This window comes from Poecilia formosa, unplaced genomic scaffold (genome assembly GCF_000485575.1).
Source record: "Poecilia formosa unplaced genomic scaffold, Poecilia_formosa-5.1.2 Scaffold5, whole genome shotgun sequence".
NCBI classification, from domain to species: Eukaryota; Metazoa; Chordata; class Actinopteri; order Cyprinodontiformes; family Poeciliidae; genus Poecilia; species Poecilia formosa.
The window spans coordinates 4751924-4766787 of NW_006799944.1; the positions used below are offsets into that span (position 1 = coordinate 4751924).

General features: G+C 39.8%; 2 protein-coding genes across 4 annotated transcripts in view; one reads left to right on the forward strand and one right to left on the reverse strand.

The window, feature by feature from the left end:
* LOC103146455 (transmembrane channel-like protein 1) overlaps positions 1-14864 on the forward strand; it is a 43855-nt gene that overhangs the window by 6353 nt on the left and 22638 nt on the right. Inside the window, exon 1 of one of the 2 annotated variants that reach the window (XM_007564391.2) lies at positions 10570-10654. The exons of the other annotated variant lie outside the window; for it this stretch is intronic. The gene's annotated coding sequence lies outside the window, so the exon portion shown is untranslated. Of the gene's footprint in view, positions 1-10569; positions 10655-14864 lie in introns of those variants that run through there. 2 annotated transcript variants of the gene reach the window in all.
* Positions 3077-10578, reverse strand: zfand5a (zinc finger, AN1-type domain 5a). 2 transcript variants are annotated; one of them, XM_007564402.2, is made up of 6 exons: positions 10365-10578; positions 6440-6601; positions 6084-6186; positions 5873-5961; positions 4901-5029; positions 3077-4778 (listed from the first exon to the last, which is right to left on the reverse strand). In XM_007564402.2, the coding sequence occupies exons 2-6, from the start codon at positions 6597-6599 to the stop codon at positions 4630-4632; spliced, it is 630 nt and encodes a 209-aa protein (XP_007564464.1). In that variant the 5' UTR covers positions 6600-6601; positions 10365-10578; the 3' UTR covers positions 3077-4629. The 2 variants fall into 2 exon arrangements, with proteins under 2 accessions (XP_007564464.1, XP_007564467.1); XM_007564405.2 differs by having other exon boundaries at positions 5873-5958; positions 10365-10576.

Consider the following 14864-nt stretch of genomic DNA (forward strand, 5'->3'; position numbering starts at 1 on the left):
TTCTGGTTAAATATTTAACATTTCCAAACAGCACCATACCTGATCTTTCTTCAAAATAATCATTGTGTCCACCTTATTTTCTGTCATTCTAGACAATATACTTATTCCTGTAATAAACAGTTTTAGATCCTTTAATACAAAGGTAGAGCTTATGTCACACACTTAAGTCTCAGAATAACCCCCATCTGCTACTGCATAAAAAATATACAATATATTTGGGGGGGGGGTTTCTGTACACCAACATTTTCACAGAAAGACACAATATAGATTCGACTCGTAACGAAAAACAATCTGAACATATTACTTTCCAACAACTTCCAGAACCGTTTTATTTCAAAGCTGATAACTAACGGTGTATTAAGCAATCTGTACATATAAACAGATCGCAATTCAGCTCCTGTACAGTAGGTTTATACTTCAGATAACTAGAACCGCCGTTTCTCTTTTTCATCCCAGCGCCTGTTAGTTCAGTTGCTATGACAACGGTAAATAAAACACAAAAGGAAAAGGAGTAGTGATGGAGTGTTCTGCCATGTCTGTAGTTCTAAAGAGCAGCTCAGAGGGGCAGACAAAAGTCTACGTCTATTTTGAGTGGCACTGTTTTGTGTCAGACTTTTGTTTTGAGTTGAATTTGGCTCGTTTTATGTTAATTATGTTGCCACAGTTACTCGAAATGCCTTCAAAAGCAATAGCTCCCCTCACGGAATCAAGCCGCACGTTTTGATGTATATGTTGTGAAGGGGGCACGCAGTGGTACGAGCCACATTAACGGTACCAGGAAGAGGCAGTTATTTTGAGGTGTAGAACAATAGGTGCCTGCCTATGCATTGCTATGGCAGGCCCCAATAAACAGACATTCAATTGGGTGCCATGGCAGGCACCTATTCTGAAAAATTATAAATTCAAGATTTCCCCTAGAAAACCTGCCAAGCCTGGTGGTTGGGCACTAGGCTCATCCATCCATTGGCCTGTCGTGTTTTGGGGTTAAAAATGTTTAAAGCTGACAGGAAATTTGAAAATATCACTTGATAGAAATTTAACCAGGGTCTGCAAAAGTGTGCACATCACTACAGACCCAACGTTCTAGCTATAGATTGTACAGTTTGACTTGCCCAGGAGCACATGTGCACTACTTAAATGCTGATATGGTTCATTACCAAAATGCAGCAGCTGAAGCTTTTGCCAGGTTCATTACCATAGCATTTTGGCTGACCAGGTTCAATTCTATAGTACAATTGCTAAACCTGATGTCTGAGACTGACGACTATAAGCTTCGCACATGTGGTTCTTACTCACGGTCTGAAATAAAAAATAAAAAAATAAAGTCAGTGGGTAATTGTTTATGTCTCGAAATTTTTCAACCTTCATACTAAGGATTTTAATTCACACTCAGAAATTCAGAGAAATAATAATTTTATGGAAGCAAAATATGAATAGTCACAGGAAATGTGTATTCTTCCCACAATGCATTGGGAGACTACTCACTGCCTCTCTCTCTAACCCTAACCCTAACATTAACACAGCCTGCTGTAGTTTTCGGGTTGTAAGCACCACGGTAGACGTTTTAGACTCGTAGAACCGACAGACAGACATTGCTATCTATCTGTGCTGCTGTAGGAAAATCTGACGAAGTAGCATAGATATTCAGAACACCGGTTCAAACCTCGTCTGGGTCAGACAGGAAATATTAATCCCTGGAACCTGGAAGAATCTGATCCTGCTCCACTTTATCCAGGCTTAGCACTTGACATGCCGGCCCTCACTGTGTGTGTGTGTGTGTGTGTGTGTGTTTTCTCTCACACTCTTATGGGGGAGATCCAGGACAGTGTGTGTTTGCAGATGGCGTCACAGGAACAGCTGCTCAGACAGCTGAGCTCCACTCATGTGGTGTCCCTATGACAGAACATCACAAAGATTACATTGTCTACAAACTGAAGAACAAAAGGGGATTTCTATTAAGCTGCAATGTGATGTATGTATGTGATTTGTATGTTAAGCAACTCTCCTGGCACACACAAATTATACCATATGATGATTATGTTCTTTAACACGATTCTTTTCAAGGTGCATTTAACTAACACATTACATTACGATTGAAAAGTTCATTTATTTCAGTAATTCAATTGAAAAAGTGATTTCAGGATTATGGTTAACAAGATAACGAACGTCAGCAAATATAACCAACAATAACAAAAATGATATTTAATGCAGAAAGGCTCTGGCCTACACAATCATGGGAAAGACAGCTGACTCGGTAGCTGTGCTGAGTCATTTGCAGCCGCTGCATAAAGAGCAAACCTCAAAACGCCATGGCTAATCAAGCCGGCTGTTCACAACATGCTGTTTCAGAGCTAGGAAACAGAAAGTTCAGTGAAAGGAAAAAGTGTCATAGAAAAGTGGTGGATACCGGCCTAGACAGGACTTTATAGCAAAGTGGAGAGTGCAAATATTCTACAGTACATGGACATTTTTATATTGAAAATATTTTTGAGAGATCTTATGCAATCCTCTAATTTGCTGAAAAACTTAAGATCTGGCTTTCGTTATCCGTCAGCCATAATCACCAACAATAATAGAAATACGTTTTAATGAATCTTAAGCTCAACTTTTTTGATTAAACTTATTTTTTGTGGGGCAAGAATGAGAGAAGTGAACACATGGGAGAAGAAGAAAAATAAGTAACGATAAATGAGTAACTGCATATTTGTATTTTTCTTGATTTTGTCTGCTAAAAAGTTTCTTAGTAAAGTATTAATCTCTCACAAAGATGCATATTAATAACATGTATATGTTGACAGTTTTCATCTTTTCTCCAACCATAAGCTGTTGTGTGAAATTGCAAAAGCTTCTTATGCTTACTGTATTCAAGATTTGCATGTTCTACATCACTTTTTGAATTGGTTTACTGAAATAAACTGAGAAGCACTTGCACTTTTGTCATCCATGTGTATATAATATGCAACTGTGCTACTTTTCTCCTGCGCAACGAAACTCATAAGAGGCTTAGCCCACCGAAACCCCAAAATTAAAATGAAATAGTTGGCTGTACAAACACAAAACAGTAAGTGAGGCTTGGTTATGTCTCTCTGTACAGTTTTATTTACATGATACTATTCTGTTGTAATGCTGGATAGCAAGATTATATGCAATACATAAATATCAACACAGTTTGTTGTTTTTTTTTCACTTTTTTGTACAAATTTGCATATAACTAAGAATCAAAAAAAAGAGAAAAGAAAAACTCTTATTTCAATGAAAAGCATCCTCACTGGGGGGAAAGTAACAAGTCACAAACATACATGTGTCAGGCAGCCATGAAAACACACTTTTTCTCTTTTTTTTTGCACAGGGAAGTGCACACGCACAAATGCACACACGCGCTCTATAGATCGATAAACGCTTGACAGATGAAAAGTTACATCTAATCTCAGTTTCTATTATTTTTCATTAATCTAGCTCTGGCATGCTCCTGTACTTCTGTAAACATGTGCTGATAAACCGGTTAGCTCCACAGCTAAAAAGGATGGGAGGAAGGGGAAGGGGCGGGGGGACACACCCACGTAATAACACACACACTGTGCTCACATGACTGTTGTGTTAGCGCCAAAAAATAAAAAAGGATAAAGTCCACAAATGCACCAAGTCCATGCGCCAACATCAGTACAATGGAAGAGGGAAAAAAAATAGACAAAATAAAAGTCAGATAATTGTCTCTGGAAATAAAACGCCCCACAAAAACCCTAAGGCGAGTGATATTTCTGAAACACTAAAGCAGATGAAGAGCAACTCATGCATTTTATTCCATTCATTTATGCCCCTTGCAACATTTGAAATTCGTGCACCAGGCTCATCAGGAACGGGTGCCGGCGTCCGCCCTCTCAGGCCCATCATTAGTGCCCCGGCACCAGGCGATCGATTACAATCAGATCTGGGACCATTTCTCCAAGTCTTGTTTGTTGGGTTTGTTGTTCAGATTTGGTTGAAGAGTGGGGGATCTCTGTGTGTATTATGAAAAACCAGACTTTGAAAGTGGACACAGGTGAGCTGATTGGAGGTTCAATCAGGGATTCGGATAGAAGGGAAAACGACACAGCAGCTCTGAGGTAGGTAAAGCTAGGAGAAATACGGTAAAAAAAATAACAAAAAATCCTCCTGTTCAAGAGTGACGCTGAAGTTTTTTTCTTTAGGATTAAAGGACAAGGTGGGCAGATTTCTTTCTTTGTAATCTGAATGCTTTGAGGGTTTAGTAAAAATGGCTGTTTGGCACAAAATGACAACCTGGTACTGGTGAGGGGAGCACAGCATATCCTGGACATCGTGCCTGGTCTGCTCTTAATAAAACACATAAAAAAATAAAACAAAAAAGGAAAAGGACTCAACGGCGGCAAATTCACACCACAGAAAACGAGATTAAAACAATCTAATGAATTAATGAAAATGAAAAAAAGTGATCATTCATGCATCTCCCTCAGGTAGGGTCTTTCGATTTTTTTTTTTTCATTTTTTTCATTTTTGCGAATCAAGTCCTTTTGATTTAGCCACTCGCACTCATGTCAAAGGTTTTCACTCATTCTCCAGTCTTTCGCAAGGTGTTTCCTCATTTCCAACACCGTTTCCCCTCCCCTCCATTTATATTCTCTGGATCTTGTCAGCCACAACCACGGGATTCTCTTTGCGGATCTTGGCGGCAGCCTCGGCCTTGTAATCGTAGGGACAGTTGTGCTTGTCGGAGTATCGATGGATGCCACAGAACAGGTTACCACAGCGACAGTCGAACCCTGGAAGGACAAACGGGCAAAATTTAGAACAACCACATTAAAACAAATGGAAGTGGAAAAACTCAATAAGTGGCTTGTGGAAAACAAAGCAACAGTCTTGGTATAGTCTGATAACATCTTACCTGTAAGGCCCACCCTTTTGCGGCACATGAAGCATCGGTTTTTCTTGGGTTTGGGGGTTTCGCCCTTGCCTTCTTCAGTGCTGGGAGAAGCTACAGGAGAAGGACTAGAAGCAGCAGGCTGGCTTACAACTACACACAAAGAAAAAAAGATGCATTTATGACACAGAACAGGGTACAGCAAAGTATTAAAACAGCAAAAATATTAAAACAGCAACTACTGTGTAGATTTATCCCAAATAATTTCCTTTGCTCCAGGCATGAACTAGTTTTGGTTTTAAAAGGTTGCTAAAATTTCCAATCATACAATTTTTACAGTTTAAAGTCATTTTAATCTGGCAAAAAAAAAATTCAGGTGAGTGACCTGAATTTAGTGTGATAACTAATCAGCTGGTGCTTGAGTTACTCTAAGAAAGAGGGAAATACTGCAGAAAGCTTTCGAAAACAATTATTCAATTTTGCCAGTGCTCACTCTATATTTTTAATAGCTATAATAAAATAATTAAATGTTTATATATAATGTTATTACACGTGTAGCACTATTTTGTGTTACAGAGCAGGATTAGGAATAATTTTTGCTTTTAAAAAAAAATTTATGCTAGACGGACAATAATAACTAAAGCAACATTTTCACTCAATGTCACATGAATGTGTCCTTTTCCTTCCAGTCCTTGTCTGCTTTGTGTGCCTCTCATCTACGCACTGGCATTGTTGGAAAACAGCACTCTACGCTGAGCAGGACTCCAGCAGGCAGGATCTAATCTGACTCTCTCCTCCAGTTTAGAGGTATTTTTAAACAGGCTTATTTTTAGACGCCATCTCCTTCTCAGAAGCTTTAAGTAAAACCAGCTGTTAAATTTAAGCTGCGCTGCAAAGCATCAGAAATAAACCGAGGCCTGCTGTTGGACCTTACCAAGCAGGGTCAAGGTGCATGTGCCTGAAAAACAAATGGATTTTATGTGCGACATGTCTCACCAGGCTCTAGGAGTTCAGGCTTCTCCTCTCTGGAGATGCTCATCTCTGTCATCTGTTGGGTTACAGGAAGAGATCCTTGAACAGTCCTGCTGATATAAAAAAAATAAATAAAAAAATCGAACGAGAGTCCCGTTAGTCAGGAAGACGTTTAAAGATTTGAATGCGAGGAGAGCTTATTGATCGAGCCAAGCCATCTGCAGCCATTACTGACCTAGACATGTCTGGTGAGGAGGCAGGGGAGGCGTCAACCTTAGCTAGACTGGCTTCTAGTCTCTGGATGGCTGAGGCCTCTGAGGTAGGACTAGCAGTGGAGCCTTAATGACGAAACACAGAAGGAGATTTTTAAAAATATATACATATGTATAAATATGTGCACATTTTCCCTAAGAGGCAGTAAAATGAATAGAATGGATCAAAAAGACAAAAATCAGCTGCTTTGGGATGGCTACATGCCTGTCCTATCCTAATTATACATCTTTAGGAAAGAAAATGCAGACAGGTACATGAAAAATAAGAATAATTATAATAACTTTAACAAAGACTTTCATGTTTTGTATGATGCCTTACCCATTGGGCTCATGGGGCTCATGCGATCGCTGCTCTGCTGTCGCGTCAGGTGTTCCTTGTAGCATACAGAGCACATGCCATTGGTTCTTGGGTTGCCATAGAAACCACAGCCTGTGGCACAAAGCATGGGGACTGGGCTCTGGTTCGTCTCTTGAGCCATTGCTAACAGAGGAAGAGAAAGAAGCAGAGTGTGAATGATTATCGTTGTTGCGACAGGGAGAAAGCGAGAGAGAGAAGCAGAAAGAACTGAAAGCAAAAAAAAGAAAAAAGTGTGTTTTTTTTTCTGCTGATCTAGTTTACAGAGTCTGACTGACAGCAGGTTCAGACCATGAGAAGTCAAAAAACACATCTCTCTGTTTCGACTTGCCCTTTAGCCCGAATACAGTAATGAGCGCTTCTCCACAGGAAGTTCAGGCAACAAACAGCGCTCACTCTGTTCTGCTCACCGCTTTCCCTCAACACGGCTCTCCGATCACAGCGTTCTTTGTTTTGTCCCTTCGTTTTGTCCACTCCTTATCAAAACCTTTTCTGATGAACTGGCCCTCCTTCCTCATAGGCCGCCACAGTGACTCCCTTTCATGGCCTTATCGGGTCAATCCCGGTACTTCCCATAATAATAAAAACGCCAAGCTGACTCACAAGCTGGTGCTGCTCCACAGAACGACAAACATTTCTCGTCAGGTGCAATAACTTTCTGGTGGCCGAAAGAGAAGCAACAAAGTAGGTCAGCAGTTTAAGGAGGCGTCCTGTGTTTCAAGGTGTTGGGAAAACTTCCTGTGCCACAGAAAAACAAGCCTCTGTGTGTGTGTGTGTCTGTTTGTGTGTGTGTCAGCTTGAGCAATTTGGCAGAACACGTAGTGCTGTGACGTTATGGTTTGCCTTTGATGCAGCGCGACGCCACAGGAAGTTGTGTAATAAGACACACTGACTTTTACGCAACACGTCAAAAACACCTCTGACGAACAGACGGGAAGACCCAGATCTGCCCATCCTTATAGAGAGGCTGATTTAGCATATCATCTGAGCCTCATATTTCCCTAGTAAACAACCTTTGGCCTGGCTCTGCTGTGACACGACGGGCACTTTGATTGGCTTGAAAAGCTTGTTTATATTCAGCTCACAGAGAAACAGGAGAAAAATCAAGTCAGTTTTCAAGAAGAGGCCAGCAGGTGTTTCTTTTTTTTTTTTTTTTTTTAGGATGTCATGTATATGAACGCTTGGGGGCTTCTTATCAGCAAGTGCCACAAAGTACTCTGCGAACTCCCCACCCCCCAGCCCCCCGCACCCTCCTTCTATGCCCCTTTACACCAACAAGCTAGTCCTGTGTCAATAAAGCTCTTCTCGGAAAAGCTTACAAAAGACCGCTGCCATTCGAGTCACATGTTCAACTGCAAACTCTTGAAAAACACCAGACAGAGTGAGTGAGCTAGAAACTTCCGGAAGATCAAAACCTCCCACATTGATAATAAATATAGATGTTAATAAGTGGTTCAATAACATAATTATCATGTCACCGGAAAACTATTTTGTAGTTGCATAAAGAGCATCTTAATTCGGTATTGTCGTGCCCACTTATTTTATCTTCAATAATGAGCTTGTCACTCCTCAGTTTGTTTTTCTTTCAAATTTTATTTTCCTGACATTTACCTAAATATAAAGAACATATTCACAAATACATTTTTGATCTGGATTTATTGAATATATTTTTAATTTAATTATTTTAAGGCATGCCTGGTCTTCCCTAGTTTGGCAACTAAAGCTCAAAATGAACTAGTTCATAGTTTTGGCTCATCCGTTACCTTTTGGTTCACGTACCACACAAACCACAGACCTGTCTACATATACCTGCAGTGTTAAGCAATCATGCTGTCTATCATTTGCTTGTGAGTAGAATGATTATGGGATAAGAGTTAGTCATTTTTTGACTAGAACAAACTAACAAAATGAACTATTTTCCACAGCTGGGTAATGATAAAAAGAAATGTTGCATTTCAAGTTATGGCTGAGTGTTGTTATTGTGTTTTTTGTAGCAGCACAGCTACAGTGACTTTTTGATAATAGAACATCTTTATTTTTACTGAATTATTTTTGTTATACTCTCTCGCTGCAGGTGAATACAGATTCAGAGTAGGGATGCCAGTCCGGTATTTCCTGGACTGGCAAGTCAAATGCTGACAAATGAGATTTTTCTTCTCCTCATATTCAACAAATGCATTAAAACTAATAACGCCCATTGATTTATCTCTATATACAATCAAGTAACACCCTGTCCCTGAATGCAGAGATTAAATAATATCGTATTTCATTTTTTTAATCTGAAATATAGCCAATTTCTGGAACAAAAAAGTTGCACTAAGTATTTTTGGTATATATGTTGTGGTTCTTAATAAGTAAATAAAAGGAATTGTCCAAGATTGGAATGGGCGTCAAAGAAATTGGCATCATCACAATCCCAACAAATATCACAAAAGATTGTTAAAACTTTATGCCCATATAAGCCCATCCCAACATGGAAATCTAACATTAGGGGGAAAAAACCTGAGTGGCGATAATTATGTTAATTTCTCCATTTTATTCAAAACTACCATCTCTATCAAAGAACACGAAGCATAAAACTAAAAATTAAAATGACTTGCCAGTAAAATTCAGACCATTTCTAATTTATAGCCAAAAAGTTGCGATAAGTTTTTGATCTTCACTTTAGTCACTATCCAAATAAACAAAATGTATTGTGATAGAAACGTCATGTCTGTATTGCCTTTCAGAAAACTGTCATTTGACACACCAAAGGCTTTCGATCTGACAGGATTGTGACCTTAATGAGGTGCATTATGCATTAGAAAACCCACCTGACAGGGCAAGGCAGGGAGTTTCCAGCACAGACACAACCACTCACCACAGTTTCCTTTCACAAAAATGTTAAACTCATGCAGCAGGAACTTATGAGAAAGCCTCAGTCTTGTTTTCTATAAGAGATCAGTTTAAACCAACATGTATGGGGTTAACTTTAGCAAACAAAGGGAAAGCTCATATTTCAGGCCCTGCTGGAGGGGTTGGAAAGTCCTGAGTCACAGTGAAGGACAGGACAGAAACTGGGGAATATTCTCCATAAAAACTAAATAAAACTGAAAACAACCACCAGAAGTTGATAGAAAAAGCCCTAATGGTGGTATTTTGTGAAACATTCAATAGCCAAGCCAGAATGATACGTCCTTCCTTTGTTTCTTTCCTCCTTTGTCTGCAGCCTCCTTGCTTCCTGTTTTTAAATCGCACTGTGTCTCGCATTTATCGCAACACTTGCACCTAATACGGATTTCCAAAGTGTCCCTAACAAAGCAACGTTAAAAATCCTCATTATATAATCACCATTAGTCGCTTAGAAGCGACTTTTTTAAAGCCCTCACGTCGAGCGAAACCTCGTCTCACCCGACAGCTCCAACTACAAGCCGACACTCTTGTTTTATTTAATTACGTTACCGTCGAAGCAAAGGCTGTGGGTTTCGTTTGAGTGCAGCCTCTCTCGCTCCACTTGTCTATTCGGCTTATAAATTTTCTATTTGTAGACAGGAATTAACAGGCTTTTGGTTCACCCCATCCCCCAGCTCGGGACAGGCTGAAAAACAGACTGTAAGCAGCACTACCTCAGCTCCCTCCCTTGTTTTTCTTTTAAAGACAAAGTCACGTTCGAGGACTTGTGATATTTCAAGTCAGGTGGAGGTGGACATGGTGAAGGTGGAGGTGGCAAAGACAAAAGAAGGTTGATCACCGCAAAGCGCATACCGTGTGACCTTTTAATCCATCAGTAAAGGTCGCCATTATCTCATCAAAAGCACACATCTCTAGTATGTTACCTAAATACAAATCGCTTTCTCTGTAACGCCAATCCACTTCAAGAAAAAAAGAAGCAATAATCCAAGATGATCACCTGCTGAAAATCGATGGGTTTCTCGCGAGAGGACAGGAAAAGCGGTTGTCTTTGTCAGAAAAGGTCGAAGTTATTATGTGGAGTTCCCTTTTTATCTTTTCCGTCTCCGTAGCAGCGTTTCTGTGTCGTCGTCCTCTCAGACAGGCGGATTTAGACGGTTTTAAGCGTCCCTTCCTCGGCCTCCTGCCTTGTCCTCCTTCCTCTCTCCGTCTCCCGTCCCCTTCTTCTTCTGCTGGATGGATGTTTGTTTCCTTCTTTAGCAAGAGGAGTGGTGGATGATGATGTCACGGGTAAGAACAACGTGTCACCATTGGCTGCCCGGTGGAGCCCCGGAGCTCTCTGAGCAGCTCTGTCTGGCTCTGGTTATTGCATGTCTGTTCGTCATCCACCCACAAGGACACGAATCCATTTACTGAGTAATACACCTAAATGGACGAATGAATGAATAATGACGTGTGCTATACATATTTTTAAAAAGCACAATAAACAGGAAACGCCTTTTTTTTTTATGTGTGTGTGTTTATGGTTCTGTTTCTATCACCGTGGCCTGTATGTTCAGTTCTAACACAAAGCATCAGCAGCACCAGAGGAGATTTACAACGTTGGAAATTAGATATGATGCTGGTTTGTTATGGTAAAGTTGTGGGTCAGTGACTGCACTGGTGCAGACAGTGCAGTCAGGAGGTAGCAACAAACAAGTCATGAGGGCGGAAAGTGCGAAAAAAAATTATTTTGATCCAATTTAGTTTCAAGGCTCTTCAGTAGACAAGCTGGTCAAGTTTATGTTAAGTTATCAAGAAATATATAATCAAATCAGTCAAATTTGGACCAGTAAAATCCAATCATATAGACAGATTCGTATTCAGTTAAATTTACTTTAAGTACGCATTTTTTTTCTATACCACATTTGCCTTCATATCTGCCTTGATTCTACATTATGTGCAGATTCAACAAGGTTTCAGAAACATTTCTCAGAAATTTTGGTTCATATTGTCATGTTAGCAGTCACAGTTCCAGTGGATTTGTTGGCTGCACATCCACACTCCAGTTGTTCACCAGAGTACAGTAAACTCTTGATCAGGTATAAGAAACAAGAGTGAGATGATTTGAGCTTTGTGATATGGTGTAATTAATTAGCCACCTGGAAGTAACCAGCACAAGATGAGAGTACCATGTGGTCATAAAGGGATTGACATGGTGCAGCATACTCAGGTAGGCTGTGGTGTTTCAGCTCAATTGATAGTAAGGTCCCTAATGTGTACCTTAAAAACTTTGCCTCAACCACTAATGCAAGGTAGGATGGAGCCATGCCTTTATCTACATCAAATTCTGCCACCTGAATGTCGCAACCTAAATCCAGGTCAAATTTTTTTCCAGTTTTTCTTTCAAAAACTGTATTCCCAATTTATTACGGTCCAATTTTGGTCACAGTCTGTAAATTTTAGCCACAGTTTCCTTTTCTTAGTTGACATTTGAGTACCTGGCGAGGTCTTCCAACTGCGGGGCTGTGGATATTCTCCTTTTCTGATCACTTTCTGTAAACCTGAAATGTTGGTTGAGTTTCTGAAATACTAAGACCAGCCTGTATGGCAACCAAAAACCACAACATGATCAAAGTCACATTAACCCTATTTTCTTCCCCATTGTGCTATGTTTCCTTCAGACTGCTGTAAGCTGGCTTCACCAGATCTAGATGCTTAAAAGAACTGAGTAGCTGCCAATGTTGACTGATTTTATGTTTTAATTTGAGTGTCTAATAATGGATCCAGTTAGTGCTGTCCAGTTCAGTTATACTTTTAATAAAATAATATTAAATTTGGTTGATTACATAAGTAGAATGGTGTTTATCTTGGAAGTCCAGCTGATTTAATCAAGTCATTAGCATCTTTCACAAAACACTAGAAGCTAGGATTTTAACACCTTTTCTCTATCTGTGTTTGCTCTCTGTGAGGACCAAGATGGCGTGAGATTGCCCGAGTTAACCTGCCACTGTTACACCTCTGATCTGCTAGATGACGTAATCACAGCCCCATATTGGTTATGTAAGGATTTGCCAGCATTGTGACTTGAGGGTGTAGAGATGACAGACAGTCTGTGTGAGTAGCTGGCCAGGAAATTCAAGGCAAAAATACACCAAGACCGCAGGGGAGCGGTGCATCAAAGACATCATTCCTTTCCATTAACACACATTGGACGAGCTGTGCTAAGATCTGGTGAGACAGAATAGATCACTGGGCTTTAGCCGAGGGCAGGGTTCCTTAATGGCGCTGGCATTTGAGATGCAACAAAATTGTCATGGTTTATATGCCACCAATGTGCTTATTGCTTTAAAAGTGGACATGTTTGCCACTTGTTTTATGAATAAACCTCTGTCAGGGGTGTTCAAAGGGTGGTCCACAGTCCACTTGCAGCCCCTTGCAGTCGCGGGCTTTAATTGCAGCCTGCGACTGCAATTAAAGAATGGTACAGATTTCCCAAGAAAGAGTGATCTCTTATGGCTGAAAATAGACAAAAAATGTTTTCTGTTTTTTGTTTTCAATCCAGCCCAAGAAAAGTTTGTGAACTTTGTGCATTTCTTCTGTTGAAAATGGATACCGGGAGAAATGGTTCCTTTGAAGTTAAGCACAGAATCTTTGGGTTTACCTTTTATGGAGAGTAAACATAAAGTTATTGACAGGCAATGGTTCTTTCTCTATATAAAGATGGTTAAACACAAAAACACCAAGCAAGGCCTAGCTTACATGGAAGGCAAAAACAGAGGATACTCATGGTTGATTGTGGCAACTATTGTAAGAGATTTAGGGTACAGTTGCTTTGAGTTGCAGCCTTTTGGACAAATATTCTGAGATCACTGAAAGACCCAAAACCAAATTGAAGTATAATTAACAAAAATTCTGAAATAAACTGCCAGAGCAAAGAGGCTAATCCCATAATGATTTACTCATGTTTCTTTGTACCTTTGTAGAAGTTCAACTTGTTAAAAACAAGTACAAAGTGACTTGTAACCTCAGACAAGTCAAACATTACTCAACTAGACCTCAATCAAACTGGAATGTAATAATAACATAAAAAACATTAACTCAATATCAGAATAACAAATACACGTTGATATTTAATTACTTTGTTTACTTCGATTTCTAAAGTACACTGGTTGATATTTGGGAACTGTTAATCTAAACCTCATTCTGTTATTCAACACCCCCGCTAAACCAGTGTGAGTCGTTAATTGAAATCAGTCATCAAACTGAGTGTAAAAAGTCTGTAGCAAGATACAAAATGACCCAGATTGCTATATTACAAAATGCTGAAGGGATGAAATAAACAACACACAAATGAAACCCAACAATACTCCAACCCAGTTATCACCATAAAGCATTAGGCCTTAAACTGCTCATACGGGATCTAATCAACGCAAGTACAGGCCAAACTCTTCAGTGTGAAAACATTGCTTTGGTCTGTTGCATAAGCTCACACAGAAAGACAAGCAATGCTTGACTAGACCCACTTGTGTGGATGTTGGCAGTGTAAACAAGTATTGTGGAAGGTAACAAGATAAGTCCTGAGTAGAACTAAGAGAGCAGATCTGTTTAAACTGGTTGTGCAATAGCACTGTGTTCGTAAACAGGGGTGTAGCCCCTGGCTAAGGGCACAATGGAAAAGTTGTCAGTAATGTTTTGGGAGTTTTTGAAATGTGTTATGAATTCCTATATAAATATTTGAAACGAGTGTATACAGTCACGTGAAAAGATTAGGATGCCTTATGGATGTCTTTGTATGTTTTAATGTATTTCAATAAATGGATGTACAATACCCTGTTATGGACTAGTGGTGTGTCCAGGCAGTAGCCCGCCTCCTGGCCACTGACTGCTGGAGACTGCTTACTCTATTAAAATCTCATACCTTTTGTGTGGTGTGCAACTGAACCTTGAATCAATTGCATGAACAGAATGGTAAAATTGAAAGACCTGAGCCCTTCAGAAAGATAACTATTCAACCCTTGTGAACCACCTAAGGGATTTAAGCTTTAACATGCTCAGTTCTGGCTGTGGAAATCATTTTACACTGAAAGCCGGCTGTAAGATGCTAAAAAAAGTCAAAGTGTCATTATGAGACTGACAGCAAGGTTTTATCATGGTTGATGTGAAAGTATGTACCTCTAAAATCAAAAATGTCTTATTTATAAATTTAATTTGCTTTGGAGGTCTAAGGTGGAAAACTTTCCTCTACAAGAAACATTTAAAGGCTTGATTCAAGTTGATCAGAGAGAATAGAAACAAAGACCAGGATTTGGACAGATGACTCTCTGATGCAATTATTTACTAGTGGAACAGAGAACATGTTTGGCGTAAACCAGTTATAACATCTCAGGAGAACTACCTTACACTAACTCTGAAGCACAGGCCTGGAAGTCTCTTTGTTTGGAAATCCTTTGTTGCGGCAGGACCGGACCAGCTCACCATCAGAAAATCCACAATGAATTTTACTGTTTGCCAGATGTTG

Bases quoted from the DNA above. Each gene is read 5' to 3' on its own strand.
- zfand5a (XM_007564402.2), bottom strand. From the start codon at position 6,599: ATGGCTCAAGAGACGAACCAGAGCCCAGTCCCCATGCTTTGTGCCACA. The intron at 5,030-5,872 runs GTGAGACATGTC...CTTTGTGTGTAG, and splicing joins GCCTGAACTCCTAGAGCCTG to TTGTAAGCCAGCCTGCTGCT. The intron at 4,779-4,900 runs GTAAGATGTTAT...TTGTCCTTCCAG, and splicing joins CAAAAGGGTGGGCCTTACAG to GGTTCGACTGTCGCTGTGGT.